This window comes from Uranotaenia lowii, unplaced genomic scaffold (assembly GCF_029784155.1).
Source record: "Uranotaenia lowii strain MFRU-FL unplaced genomic scaffold, ASM2978415v1 HiC_scaffold_34, whole genome shotgun sequence".
NCBI lineage: Eukaryota > Metazoa > Arthropoda > Insecta > Diptera > Culicidae > Uranotaenia > Uranotaenia lowii.
Window position 1 is genome coordinate 101,297 of NW_026598245.1, and position 16,312 is coordinate 117,608.

General features: G+C 36.5%; 1 protein-coding gene across 1 annotated transcript; it reads left to right on the top strand.

Annotated features, from left to right (window-relative positions):
• The first annotated feature begins 3,840 nt into the window (after positions 1-3,840).
• Positions 3,841-5,742, top strand: LOC129759951 (acyl-coenzyme A diphosphatase NUDT19-like). The gene is made up of 4 exons (XM_055757535.1): positions 3,841-4,092; positions 4,150-4,361; positions 4,416-4,767; positions 5,168-5,742. The coding sequence occupies exons 1-4, from the start codon at positions 3,994-3,996 to the stop codon at positions 5,594-5,596; spliced, it is 1,092 nt and encodes a 363-aa protein (XP_055613510.1). The 5' UTR covers positions 3,841-3,993; the 3' UTR covers positions 5,597-5,742.
• Positions 5,743-16,312: the final 10,570 nt, after the last annotated feature.

Consider the following 16,312-nt stretch of genomic DNA (forward strand, 5'->3'; position numbering starts at 1 on the left):
TCGTCAGATGAATTAATGGTTAGGAGCATTTTTTTCCACTGCTCTGGTGGTTCGTGTTGGTAGTAAGAAAACTATTTGATTCTTAACAAAATTCAAATCATTAATGTGTCAATTCAATGTTCTTTTGTTGGATTTACTGAACGTTCACTTAAGATTTTGAACATTCATTTCAAGATAGAGCTTCTCTTACATGCAGTTTCACTAGTTTTGAGCAAAAAATTGATAGTATATAAGCAGAATAAAAATGAAAAAATAATATTAAACTCAAATTATACAAACAACAAAATGTAAAAAAAAATTTCACACAGGAAGGTAGTACAATCAAGTCTAACATACTTTTCTCTCTAGAACCTTCTCGAGAGAAGATATCAAACCCAAAAGCGATATATAAATTTAGTAAAGAAGTAATTGACCCATTCCAGCGTGACGTCACAACGTTTGCAAAACACTTTTTTGGTATATTGTATGTAAGTTTTACAGGTTATATCGCACATTGTTAAAAATTGTACGTTATAAGGTCAAAATTTAATTCTCTACAATTTGAAACCAAAAGTATTTGTATAGAATAAATAGTTAACAAAATATAAGCAAAAGAAATCGTGACGTCACAACGCGCCTCTTTTTCCACTTTTCAGTTTTTTTTTACAACGCCGCATTTTTCTACTCTTCTATTCGATCAAATTTTATGAAAATTTCAGGAAAGTATCGATTCATTACAATCAACAAATCACTGTTTTTGATTTTTTTAAATTTTGATTTCAATTTATTTTAGAAAGATTCAGTTTCGTGACGTCACATCGCACCATTTTTTTAAAGGAGGGTTTTGCAAAGCGTTGTGACGTCACGAAATTTTTTGGTTAGCTACATAAAATAAATCAAAGTATAATCTTAAAATGAATGCTTAATTTACATAAAATGCTTAAAAACTTAATAAATAATGTGATTTGATGATGAAATCGATCCATTTATTCCTAAAAATTAAAAGGAAATAAATCTCAAAGGCCCTTATAAGTAGATAAGGTTTGCAACACTGCTCACATCAATTTTATTCGAAGTTTTTTTGTGCGATCATGTGAATATTATTTAGGACAATACTAAAACTAGGAAATATTTATTCGTAAAAGCGTTGAATTATGTTTCTGAATCTTTTTAATCTTTAGTTGCAAAGGAAAGGAAAAATAAATGATAATTTCAAAGCCATCGATCTTTTCAAAGATAGTTAATCGACACTAGAGTGCCTAAATTAGCCATCTAATGAAAATCTTCTAAATTGCAAGCTTAAATAGATCCTAGGCCTAACACAACGTCCAGTGCCAAATTTGGGGATTGGCCCATGGAAAAAGAGGGCACAATGAGCCGAAAATTTGAATGGAATTATGAAAAATTGGGTTTTGAAGGACATGAAAACCAAGTTATGCACCAATTTCTAAAGTCCCTATCGGTTGATTTGTTTTGATTATAGTCATTCACAAAACTTTCAGTATGACAAATAGTTTATCTCAAGATCCCATTTCGACAATGGTTTAGTTAAAAATGTTTATGAGTTTCAAAAATTAGCTTCTGGTGGGTCAAATACAAAAAATACTTGAATAATCGTTGATTTTGAACGTTATAGCTGTTTTATGATAACTTTAATCGAAACGCGTTCCTCAGATGAAATATTGTCATAATCAAAGCTTTAAAATACTCAAATTAGAAGAAAAATTGGTTGATAAAGACCTCAATTATTGACGAAAAACGGTTTTTTTTATATCCTGCCGAACAAAATCTTCATAATTCCATACAAACTTCAGGTGTGTTGCGCAACCCCTTTCCTTAGAATAATTTGACCCAAATTTTGGATGAGACCATGTACATATTTGAATTTATTTAATTTTGTAATTCAGTTCAAAGTCTCTTTTGTGAGATTTTATGTGAACACGGGGTTCGATTTGGATTTTCTAGTGACATTCTTTGAGGTGGAAATTTCAATAAGGGCAGTTTTTTATTAAAATAATTTAATTAATTTGATTAATTAATTTTATATGAAAATCTTATGAATTTTTTAATAAAAAAAAGTTGATCTATTAAGTTTACCATGTTGAAAGATTTTTTGAATCTCATTACATTTATTTCATGGAACTTATTTTGTTTGAACATAATGCCAGAAAGAAATAGAAGTTACTAGCGGTGTTTTTTCATTCTAACATAGATATATGAAGAACGTGATCTTTTGCAAGATTTTCATTCAAATCACAGATAACTACCAGCTTTATGATTCATAAATATTCTTTTACAAAATCGATGAGGATTTCATTTGTTTGATGCTTTGTTTATTCTTGAATCAAGAGTTTTTAAGCGCTGTTTTATATGTTTTATTAGAAATGTTTAAAAACAACTGAATTAATGCAAAAAAAAAATATTTTCTTTAAAAACTTGATAATAGAATTCGTTTATAGAAGCACATTGTTGTGTTGAACTTGTATTGAAGAAATACTATCTTAGTTTTGAAGTAAAAAGTCTTGAACGTTTTCGAAAAAAAGTAAATAAATTTTCGTGACGTCACAACGCATTCTTTACCCGGGTGCAACACACAACCTGCTAAACCGATTTTCAATCTAAAAATTGCATAAAATTGCACTCAAAAAGTTTGAAGAGACCTCCAAATTTCGACAATATGTGAAATTTATGTAAATCATAAATTTTAAAACAGTAGAATTTTCGTGACGTCACAACGCTTAAAAATAGATACCTTTATTTACGATTCTAGAGCGTAAACCTGCAGTAACTGTTATTTATCTTATATCATGCTTAAAAGATGGCTTTTCTACCATCATTTTGTAATATTTTTTTTGACATAGCTAGATTTTTGACAAAGTTATGTTATAAATAAAGAGTATTTGCAAAAATCAATTTAATTTTATACTAAAATTTTGAAATTTCAGCTTTAACATAATCAATTCCTCAAAAAGGTAGCTGAAACTCTTTTAATGGAAAATGACACTCAAGAAATAAACTTTCTAACGCTATGCAATTTAATTTTGAATAATGAAAAATAAAAATCGGTTCTCCAGTTGAGGGGTGCTTGGAATGGGTCAATTACAAGTTGGCTGAATTTGATAACGAAGTTTTAAAGAGCTCTTGCCAGTTTTTATAATACTCACTAGTGCCATATAATAATTTGGTCTTCTTCTTCTTCATTCTAATGATGGACAGCGCTCGTATTACGGGCAGTCTAAGGAAGTAGGGCCACCCAATAAACACTATTATAAGCTGCATCTGGGCTCTATTTCAGCATTTCAGTGCCTTTAAGCTGTTTAGAATATTTACCAATGTCAATAGGCTAGGTGACATTCAAACGTCAAATAAGCCCTGTTTGAGCTAAGAAAGAAAATCTCAGTGCCGATAGTCGGCTTTGTGTATGATATTTTGAAAAAAAAAAAACGATTGATTGTTTCAATAAAAAGTAAAACAATCTCTGGTCGAGCTGGCTTTTAAATCAAAGGATTCTGCCGGCGATGAAAATTGAATTTGATATCATACCGAGAGGACAAGAATGAAGCTGTTCCAGCAATTCTGGAAGCGGTTGGCTTTTCGTAAAGAGACTGTAAACAAAGAGGCGCCATCTCATCCCTTTCCAAATAATGAGCTTTCAACCCAGCTGTAGGGCTGCCTTTAAGACTGCTTGGTTCTGCTCGATTGGGATGACACTGACAGAAAAGGAAAAATTCCAATCGTGACATTTCGTCTCTTAGTTTACTATAGGCTCGTTAGCTTTTCGGTCTGCAGTTCATTTGTGTAGAGTTAAAATCTCTACAGAGCAAAACAGTTGATGAAAACGTAAACAAAAACACACACGCATACACCGATACTGATGTCTCTGATAAATGCGAACCAGTTTTAATCAGTACACAAACGATCCAGGTACAGTGTGTTACGTGACCTCACTGATAAGTCCTCATCTACTAGTTTTATGGTTCCTAATTCTGTTCCTATTTAATACTCGCCTAAAAAATGAGAAAGTTTGCTAAATATTGGCGTGATTCGGCAAGTTTACTGATTCTCGCTAGAGATGGCACTCACGCAGGGACTAAAAACAACTACAACTACAAGGTAAATTAATTCAAAAATTGAAAGGTCATATTTTTTAATCTTGTTTACCCTTATCAGGTGTTGGTTTTCAAACGTACCGAGAAAACATCGTTTATGCCGAATAGTATAGTGTTCCCTGGGGGAGCGTTCGATAAACAAGACGAAACACCTCATTGGAATGGGTTCTTCAAAAAACATGGCATTTCCGATGACCTGTTGAAAAACGTGACAAATATCGCTGGCCCAAGACCGTTTATTTTCGAAAATGACAGTGGAGATGCTTTGGACAGGTGAATGTCGTATACCAATTCAGGATTTTAAATTAAATTCAATCTACTTTTCAGAAATTTGTCCTTACGCCTAACTGCCTTGCGAGAATCCTTCGAAGAGCTCGGAGTGTTTCTAGGGCATTCTGGTCAAGAGAACTCTAAACCTAGCGCAAATGGTTACAGCAAGGCTGTAAAAAACTTTGACATTATTTCCTGGCAAAAATGGGTTCACGATAACGAGAAACCATTTATGGAGCTTTGTGAAAGCACAAGCATTGTGCCGGATGTGTTCAACATGTACGAATGGTCTGTTTGGTTGACACCGACCATGTTTCGCAAACGAAGATTCGAAACTGTCTTTTATCTAGTAGCACTGGAAGAGGAAACGGAAGTTGTTCCTGAGGCCCATGAAGTTCAAGAGCATTTTGTAAGTAACCTTTCGTTACTCAATCGGCCTTATCGGTGAAAAGTGATGTCCGTTTTGTAAAAACATCTTAAGATTATGAAATTTTATAGACGGGTAAAAGTTAGAAGAAATGAAAGATGATGAAAATGAGCGGGTAGAATTTTATTACTCGCCAACTACTTTGAAGTGGTAAATATAAATAGAGTTGCATCTACCACAACACATTAGTAGGCCAAGCCATGGTTGGCCCCGCAAGCAGAATGTAGTGTTAACAAACAAAAACTTAAAATGAGATCAATTTTCACCGATGTGGCCGATAGATTAAGTAACAATCTTAAATTACGGTGATTAATCTCTTCATAAAATTGAGAAACCTTTCAATACCTCATATCCGTCTACATATTAATTTATATCCTTACAGTGGGATACCCCCCAAGGACTTCTACAAGCGCACAGAGAAGAGAAAATATGGCTTGCTCCGCCGCAGTGCTACGAAATGACTCGACTGAGCCATATCTATGACATCGATGAAATCGTAAGCTTTGCCAAAGCCAGAAACAACCTAGGAAGTCCACTCTTTTGCCCGGTGCAGCTTCAATGCTCGGATGCGGCAGTGTTCTTGCTGCCGGGCGATGATCTCTACCCTCAAGACTACGACTACATTACCCCGCACAAGGAGGAGCTGGATAAGTTCAAAAATCTAACAGCCGAGCAACTTCGGTCCCAAAATCAAAACTTGCATCGAACGGAACATACTGGGTTGCATGCGCAACGATATTTCCAAACGGTAACTCCTTTCAATGGGCATTTGAGTTTGCACGGGGATAACAAGCATTTAGCAAAACTGTAATCTTCAGTATGTTGAAAACAACAACGATGGGCATTACAAACTGTCGACGTGGATAACCAATTTTAGAAGCAATAAGATTCAAAGATGATTTATTTCTCGGTGTTTTGTTTACCTTTGTAGAAAATATATACATAAACCTTTTATAATTGGGAATACAATTGTTTTTCATTTGAAGTCCAACTCTCCCGAAGTTGATTTTTTTTCAACGACAGTCCTTTTATATTCTACTTGAGCATGATTTCAGTCTTTGATAAAAGTCTACTTCACTTTACCAATAAAATCAGGTGATCCTGGATTGACCAGCGAACCTTTGGGGTTTTCAAAATGGCAAAATGAAAATTCGTATTGAAGTTGAATGAAACCATCTTTTAAAAACCATTAGATGGCCATGATTCAAACATTCCGTCTTACAAGACAAACTCATATTATGGTCTCAGAACTATAGAGGTTTCTTAAATTGAAAAAGGCATTTTTAATGAATGAATTCACCGCAGTATAAAGAAACTCGAAATTTGAATACAATGCAAATAAGCCATTAAAAAATATTACCCTAAAGCATGGATCACTACAAATCTGGACGCATTAAAACGGGTCTATCTCGGAGCTATGTAAACGAAATAAAAATGTTTTGTACTTGAAATGTAGGGTTTTTATTGCACTTTAAAGGAAAAATAATAAAAAAATTATTCCGATGTTGTTTTGATGAATTTTAGAACTTTTGGTTGAGTATCACTCATTATAGTTTGAACACCCTATTCGCTGACCTCAGCGGCCATTTTGTTCCACAATCTCTTCATCTCTGTTGCTTCCCGAGTCGTCCTACCATTCTTCTTCATCTTCTGCTTGACAATTGCCAAAAATTTTTCGATAGGGCGGAATTTAGGGCAGTTGGGTGGGTTGATGTCCTTTTCGACAAAATCCACCCGTTGGCCCAATACCACAGTAGAACCTCCTAGCTGTAGTGGCAGCTTGCCAAATCTGGCGAAAACTTAACTAGTCCTTTGTGAGATCTAATGTACGAAAAAAAAAGTTTTTCAGGCATTCCTCCTTGTAAATTTCGGAGTCCATGGTCTTGTTTTTCACAAAAACCTTGCCAGATCAAACACTTTCTTGCAAACTTATCAGCAAAAACGAATTTGAAGTTGCCGGGGACATCACCATGACCAGTGCAGTGCACCACTGCAGTGGCTTTACATAATTTTTGGCCAGAAAGCTGCCCAAAATCCATCTTCACGTACGTTTCGTCATCCATGAGGATGCATCCGTCGAACTTCGTTGAAATCTTCTTGTATAACTTGCGGGCACGTCCTTTGGCTACTAAATTCTGCTTCAATGTCCGGTTTGGTTACTTACTGGCCCGATAGGATCATATTCCTTCGCGCAGACTTATCCTTCTGACGGTGTACCGGTCGACGTTGAATTTCTTGGCAATGTCGTAATCCGACTACCCTGTGTTTTCCTTGATCGTTCTCAACACCTTCAAATGCAGTTTCTGATTCTTAGGTCCACTATAACGCTTGGTATGAACCTGCCGATTTATAGTACGCATCCCACGGAAACGTTTGAGAACGCTACACACGGTTGATTTGACAATGTTTAACGATTTCGCGATTTTTGAACCCGACCACGTCGGGTTTTTGACGTGGGTGTTCAAAATTTATTTTCATCTCGCGGCTTCCATCACATGTAACTTTTTTGAAACAAAACGAATCGTAATGAAATTTTCAGCACTGGTAGAAGAAACATTAATCTACAAAGTGCTGCCAAAACATTCCAGATCCGACAACTAGGAGCACTATGGTAAAATAAATAGTGCGTCCAGATTTGTAGTGATCCATGCTTTAGCAGAATGAATATTAGATAGAACGAGAGAGAATATAAGGTCAACCCATTGGATTGCATTCTTATTTATACATATATCTACGAGGAAAACCTTATTTGATCGTCTATCAAAATGAATTGTTTTTGCGTTCCATGACATTTTCCACGTAAAAAACTTCTAAGGAACTTGCTTGCTGGAATCATGCGAATCGAGAATAGCCTACAGACTTACATCCCACCATATTCATTTAAAAAAAATTATAATGATGTTTTGATTTTTACACAAAAAAAAATGTTTTAACTAAAATAATGAAGCGTTTTTCGTACTGTGAAGACGAGGACCGTCTTAATGAACCTGAAATAAGTGAGCCTCATAAATTTCGCACACCTCAAATGCTTTAAGCCGATCTTTTTTTTAAGATAACAAGCTGATTCTATACGAACTTCGTTTTTCTTTATACCACTAAAACGAGAAGATGAGTTTGCATTTGGGTATTGAATGCAATGCACTCTCTACAGTAATGCATAAAACTTTCTAGAGAGTTTAAAGACGACCCTTTTCTTGTGTTTTTACCTGAAATTCAGAAGAAACGCTTGACCATCTTAAAAAACCGTTGAGAGGGTTTTCGTCTTGATCGGTTGCAAAATCATGATATTATTGCAGGAATATTTTTTCTTTACATGGACGAATCTCTTTCATCTTTTTCTAACTTCCTTGTCCGTGTTCAGAAATTATATGATACCAGTAATAGATTGGGGCAAAACCCCCAAATGCAAATTTTCATCAAAATGAATGAAATGAACAACGTATGTAGACGCCTCTTTTCCGACCCCCGGTCCGAAATTGTTGTTCTTCAATTTCTCATGTACAAAATTTCATCTCAATCTGATGCATAATCAGGAAAATATTACAACAGTGAACAATTATTATAGACGAACAATTTTGACCGCCCCCTGACCCAAAACTTGTCACTTAAAATCAGAACCTCTTCCCTTAAAACTCCTCCTCTGCAAATTATTATCTCAACTCGCAAATATAGTTAACAGTAAATATGGCCTAAGCTCAACCCTTAATTTGTCCTTTAAACAGCCATTTGTAAATTTTCATCTCAATTCAAAATATTATAACTTCAATATCGCTAAAACAGCGCTCGCTTTGTATTGACGTCTTCATTTTCAAATGTGAAAACATTTTTCATCATTCCGAATCCCAATGCGCCTTGCCAAGTTTCAACTCTCTAGGTCTTAAGACAACGGAGCCTATTAAGGACAAATACACCAATAAACGAACATACAAACGGAAATTTTTCAAGGAAAATGAGCAAAATTTTGACTTTTCAGCTTGATTTCTAGTTTTTTGAACTGTTGAAAAAGACGAACTCGGTTACTGAAAATCAGCAGACTCAATTGCAGGATATCAGCATATTTATTCAATAAATCGTAGAAACATTTGATTACCATATTTTATATTTCGTATTTATAGATTTATAGACTTTGCAGATCGCATTCAGCAATTGCTAGAAATTGGAAACACTTAGTGTGAACATATCTTACTGCAGTGCTTTTTTTTTAAAGCAAAGAATGTCCTTCAAAGTTTGAATTAAACTTACACAGTAAATTTGTTGCTTAAATACTCCTAGGATACTTTTTGATTTTTCAGTTCTTCCTAATAATTCTCTAGGAAATTATTATAACATATGTTTTTTTTTGTAATATACAGTTTCATTCGAAAAAGAATGAAATCCATCTTTGATAGAATGCTTTTTCCCTACCAGTTTTTTTTTTTTGGTTTCTTGGATGAAGCTTATGATCTAGTTTGTCTGAAGCTAGATCAACTTAAAAACTTTTCATTCAATGAGTTTTGAATATTTTGCTGACACTAGGAAGAGAGATAAAGCTATTCTAGTAAAACTAAGAAAAATTGCCTCATAAAATCAGCTGTAAATTTGTCAAATTTTACGTGTTCATCTTAAAACATGGTGAGATTATGTAAAAAGGTACATTCTAGTATGTGGCCGAATTTCATCAAAATCAATCAACACGATCAAAAGTTGAAGCGGTTAGAATATAAGGTTGGTTTCGGGGTAGCAGGCGATTTCATTCCTATGGACGGATGTATAATTCCATACACTGAAATTGAAATTTGTATGAACTTAAAGCATTCTGAGAACGAAAAAAAGCTAACAGCGAAGAGCAGAACCATAAAAAGTACCAGCAATCTTCATGCAAATTTTCCAGAAAAAATACTAAATGAGTGATTTCAGGTGTCTGACCTGAGCAGGCATCTGTTTTCTATAGTTTAGAGCAATTTTTAAGTTGACATCTCTTATTGTTTTGGAATAATGATCTTATAACAAAAATAGTCGAAAAAGCCGATTTCCAAAACCAGGCGGGTAGAAGGCGCATATTTATGCTTTGAGCAATATTTCAGTTCCACTTGGAATATTTTCGTATAATTTCGTTCAAAATGGTAGAAGTTGGTGATGGACGAACGTCTTAGGTGAATTGTTGTAAAATTTTAGATATCACACATTTTAAAGCATAAAACAAAGTTAGGGATGCATTTAATGGTAATATTCCGTTCATATGATATTTTTTACCACATGAGTATTAAGCTCTCATATTTTCTCTGTAAGATTTTGATTTAAGGTTTCAATGATTAAAAACTTGAATTTTATATGGTTAACCACCTTTTTCTTAATAAAGGCCAGATATACTAGTATGTATAACCTAAGGCATTCAGACCTATTAGTCTAACGTCCATTATTTTGAAAATAATGGAGAAGATACTTGACGAGTATATTAAATCGCAGTATCTTAGCTTAAGTAAGCTAAACAACTTCCAGTTCGCTTACAAAAAAGGTATGTCCAAGGTTACGGCCTTACATACCCTTACACAAAAACTAGGAAAGACTGTAGAGGCAAAAGAAATAGCACTCGCTTCTTTTTTAGACATTGAAGGGGCATTCGACAACGCATCTCACACTTCAATCGAAACAGCTATGAAAAGACGAGGATGCCACTCGGCAATTGTTAACTGGACTAGTGCGATGCTAATAAACAGAACCATTTATGCAAGCTTGGGAGGACTTACAATCAAAGCCACACCAACGAAAGGATGTCCCCAAGGCGGGGTTCTATCACCGTTGTTGTGGTCCTTGATAGTGGACGACCTCCTAAACAAACTTGTATCCATGGGATTCGAAGTTATTGGCTTTGCAGACGACGTAGTTATTATAGTTCGGGGAAAACATGAGAATGTGCTGTCTGATAGAATGCAAACTGCACTCAACTACGCACTATTTTGGTGCAAGGAAGAGGGACTAAACATAAACCCTTCCAAAACTACTGTGGTAGCCTACACTAGGAGACGAAAAATTACACTAAAACCTCTAACATTAGATGGGGAAGTGTTAAACCTCGAATCACAAGTGAAATATTTAGGCATAGTACTAGACTCAAAGCTATCATGGAACCCTCCGATAGAGCATGTAATCTCTAAGGCTACAACAGCTCTATGGGTCTGCCTCAAAGGAGTAGGGAAAAAATGGGGACTACAGCCGAAAATTATCTACTGGATATTTGCAGCTATTATAAGACCCAAAATCTCTTATGCCTCCTTAGTATGGTGGACCAAAACTATGCAAATTACTGCCCAGAAAAAACTAGCGAAGCTCCAAAGACTAGCAACGCTAGCTATAACTGGCGCAAAGCGAAGCACACCGAATGAGGCTCTAAATGCACTACTAAATATTCTGCCTCTACATCAATTCATTGAGTTAGAGGCGGAACGTAGTGCCTTGAGACTCTCCAAACACAAAACTCTCTATGAAGGAGATCTTACAGGACACCTCAAAATCCTAAAGAAATTTAAATTAAACTCACTTATTGTGAAAAATGATGACTGGATGGAGCCCATTTTCAATCTAGACATACCATACAATGTAACTATCAATGATAGGGACGTGTGGGAGTCAGGTGGACCTGCGGTTCCTTCCAGATCGATCCTATTCTTCACTGATGGGTCAAAAATGGATAAAAGAACTGGGGCAGGGGTTTTCGGACCTAGGCTCAGGATCTCAATTCCTATGGGAAACTGACCAACAGTATTCCAAGCTGAAATTCAAGCAATTCTAGAATGCACTTTAGCCTGTTTGAAAAGGGGATACAGGTACACAAGTATCTGCATGTTCTCTGACAGCCAGGCTGCTCTCCGAGCACTAAGTACGTTCACATGTTACTCCAAACTAGTTTGGGAGTGTATAGTTGCACTAAGAAACCTGGCTATAAGGAACAGAGTATCTTTATTCTGGGTACCAGGCCACTGTGGTATCCTAGGGAACGAAGAAGCAGACCAACTAGCTAGGGAAGGATCTCAGGGACTGCTGATTGGACCTGAACCTTTCTGCGGAGTATCGAGAAGTGCCTTGACTATGGAGCTCAAGAACTGGAAAAGCACCACTATTGTTTCCAACTGGAAAACAGCGGAGGGAGCAACTAAGGCAAAAAGATTCATTGAACCAAGCGCACGACTCTCAAAAAACATGTTGAACTTAAGTAAGCACGAATCAAGTACTTACACAGGTCTCTTGACCGGACATTGTCCAACAAAACAGCATCTCAAAAGGATAAACATTATTCAAAACGACGACTGTCGGTTCTGCGGGTTCGAAACAGAAACTGCAGAGCATCTTCTATGCAACTGCTGCGCCCTCCTAAATAGGAGAGAGCGTGTACTTGGGGCAAAGTTAATAAGCGCACAAGACATATGGTTGCATATCAGCCCTAAGAAGGTTATATCATACATCTTTGATATCATACCCGATTGTGATAAAATGCTTAGTCAGCAATCAACTGTCACTCCAATCAATAGTGCAGGTGAACCTGACAGCATATAGTAACGCGGGGTAAACACCACAATAGATCAACTACTGGTCGCAGTGGGCTCTCCCCTACAGGAAAAAAAATGTATATCTGTTATAAATAGTTATAAGTATTAGCTAGACATTTTTTTAAGATCTATTACTGTCTGGACCAGAGGGGGCCAAACCTAAGCCCTCGAGTCCTTGGTCGTTCCTCTGGAGACTCAGTGGAGGGTGGGCACACAAGGCCTTCTTTTCTGGCTAGCTCGATCTTGAGCAGGAACGGAGCTCCTCAAGGTCGGCTTTCACAAAATTGCTGATCGCGGACTCTTCGGAGTAATTAAACACACTATCTCTGCAAAATTAGCGTTTTAAAGTTTTTTTTATTAGAATACCTGTGTGTGTCGTGTATCGTGTACTTCGTTGGGCCGGCCTTCGCTGGTGATGGTACTTCTCGGAACGCTCTGGGATCTTGATATGATGTGGCTAGGCAACTGTCGAGAATTGGCGGTAACTCTGCCAATTCCTCTTCAGCTCCTCAGGCCGGAACGGATCCGTTGAATCCGCTCAGCCTACCGATGGCGCACGGAATGCAATTAGTCCCGGATGGGCGCCTGTTCTTCTGGTCTCAATGGCAGTACCAGATGCGGACCTCGACGATTCGACGAAGTCCCAGAATGCATGGACCAGATTAGACTTTTGGGTCCTAGTGGAAATGACAAATTATGAGTCTTCAACGAGGGCTACCGGGATTTCCTTTAACTCGCGCTTTACCTGATTCGTACTCTCGCACAATCACTTCTTGTTTTCCGCTGTGCACGTTTCTTGTTAGATATGTAAGACTTTTAACTTTGTCTTTTAACCTGTTTTTGTGTTTTTAGGTTAGATTTTAAAGAAATGACGATCTTTATCACGATCCTTACGTCTTGGCGGCTAAAGCGGAAAGAAATCTTCTTTTTCTTGTTATCGGTAGATCCTCTTGACCCATACAAATTATACCACTTAATTCTGGACAAAAATATTTTTATTTTTGCGTTCTCTGTCGTTCCATTCTAGTACCTCCATTTCGTGTATTTGTTTAAGTGTGCCTCTGTTAACAAGTTTTGTTCTTGTGAGTCCTGCATTCTTAAACCTAGTAAACTATCTTGCTCTGATAATATTTATAAATGAACAAATAACATATAACAATTACCAATTTATATTTATTTTAAAGGAAAAAGTAAAGAAAGATTAAATTAAGCCAAACTTAAATGAGTTGAATATCGCAACGGTAACAGATCTGAAATTTTAATGGTGTTCAGGATCACCCCTGATGGCATAAATCGATAATATCAGACCTTTCTTTGATGAATTAAAACCGAACACACATATTTTCAAAAAATAAACTTTATTGGACTGTATTTTTCAACCTTGATAACTTAAACTAATAACAATTACGGATTTCCTGACAAACAGTGACTCTGGTCTCATTGCACCTCCGATCCTTGCCACTCAGGCATCCAACTATGGCGACTCGGGCCTCCGATTACGGGCCCATGGGCTGCTGACTTATTTCCGTGATCCGTCACCGATGGTGGTTAGTTGGAAAAAGAAATCGAGTTTTAGGCTGACTTTGGCTCAACCTTTCGAAAAATCCTCTTCGTTGCAGAGGAAATGCGGATGAAAAAAGATAGCGTTCAAAATTATTCGTACACAAACAACCTTTCTGGTCCCTTCTCGATTTATGAGAAAAAAAAGCTGTAGGGGCGCCCTCCCCTCTCGCTTTTTCATTGCCATCCACCACTATTTATAGGAGGTAAGCGTTTCCTATAGCCTTACCCATTTTTTCGTATTCAAACACCCTCCATTCCTTAGATAAGTTCGCGCATTGTGCAAAAAAATGCATAGGAGCCTCTCTCCACTCTTCCTATCTTCCTAAGGAAGAAGGGAGGGGTCTCGAATAATCATAAAAATATTTCTCGTATTCCATTTTCTTGAATAGTTTTCCAGTTATGTGAACAATATAGCAGGAACCCCCCTTAATCACCCTATCTCCCCACTAAAAGGTAAAAGGATACCAAAGATTCAGGGAAGTCTTTATCATATCACAATACCATCCCATGTGAAATTCGGTTCCATTTGTTTCATTTATTTATCAGTTGTACGAAAAGGTTCAAAGAAGCCCCTTGTCCCTCTCCTATATCCCCATTGCAAGGAAGGACTTTAAAATAAAAACATTTATCGTTCCCAAATATCCTCCCATGCCATATTTGGTTTAATTTACTCGATTAGTTCTCCAATTTTCCAAAAAATTGTAAGGGAGCCCTCATCCCTCTTTTTATCTCCTCATTGGAAGGAGGTGTGGTGGCCAAATAATCATGAAACCATTTCTCGTATCCTTATACAATCCAATACCAAAACTAGTCCCAATTGCTTGATTAGTTTTGAATTATGTAAAAAAAATGTAAGAGAGACACCTTCCCCCTTTCTTTCTCCCTACTAGAAAGGGAAAGGTATCTCAACAATATTTCACGTGCCCAAATACCCTCTCACGTCAAATTTGGTACCATTCGCTTGATCGGTTCTTGAGTTATGCAAACAATTCAGCACCAACACGTGAAAAGGGTCTATGTTCATTTATGACGTTTCGAGAAAAACGCGTTTGAAAATTTTGCAATCTTTTTTTAATCGCTAATTAAAATTCACGAGGAATCTTCCAAGTCTATATGGTCAAAACGATGCGTAGGATCATTCTAAATATTCTAGCTGGAGTATGAAATTCGCCTAGTTGTTTTTTACACCCTTTGCTTTGTACTGTATGTCTCATATGTGTGAGTGAGATGAAGATAAAATTTCCCCTATTTTTTGACAAAGGCTTATGGTTCTCGCTACAGGAGTGAGTGAATAGCTTTCCGCATTTTTCCCCTTTTAATGTTTTGCATCTAGACCGTTTGCTTTGTTGTGGAGTAAAGGGTGTAAAAAACAATCTGTGTGAGGATAATGTCATTTTATGGCACTAAATTTTTTAGATCCTTTGCTCAAACTGCATTAAAAATCTTACGAAAACTGAAAAGCTAAAAACGGTTTTTGTGTTAAGTAGAGCTCCTATTGGGCTATTTGAATCCACTGAAAACGGGTTTTGTTTATTTTGTCTTTTATACCCTTTTCTCATGTTGGTGCTGAATTGTCTTTCGTTTTATAGGACCCCTTCCCATTTCCTGTGAGAGGGAGGGGTCTCAAATCATAATAGAAACCGTTCCCGGCCTCCATCACCTCAATATGCCAAGTTTCACGTAAATCGGTTCAGTAGTCTACAAATCTATAGGGAACAGACAGGAAAAAACAGACAGACATCCATTCATATATACATTCGAAGCTGGATAAGCGAGAGTCCAGGGGCCCAATCTTTTTTTTTCGCTAATAGACGTTTCTCACTAATCCAGGTTCTCTACCATAGAGGGTTTGAGCAAATAAATGCTGATGTTGTACATAGATATAAACCAGAGAAAATCATACACGTATAATATTTTCTGAATATCTGATATAAAAAAAATACATTCAATCTGATCAAAGATGCACAAGTTAAATCCAAGAAACACCGATAGTTTTGTAAAATCTTAAATGTTACTTGGGTTATTCATTCTTATCGTTTTGGCTAAATTTCAGATTCCTTTCGCACCACGACGGTAAAACGTATAAACGTACGGTCGCAATGAAGTGAAATTCGGTATCCGAGGGTTTTTCGGGTCAGAGATGGTTTGTATAATAGTTTCGAGAATCTCAATTTTTATGGAAGGGGGATTCCAATCAAAATCAACTTGAAAGGGAACACAACTCGAACAATTTTATGACGATTTTCATGAAGATTGATTTACGAGCGCGAAGAAGTTAAAAGCGTTTAGATGAAGTAAAACATTTTACAACGATTTATTAAATAAAAGTTTAGTTTAGTTGAGTGAAACGAAGTTTACCGGGTCAGCTATTTTTCATAAATTTTCTTTGTCTAACCAGGAAAAAAGTCTAGCTTCTAGAGGTTTAACATTCTCACTTAAAG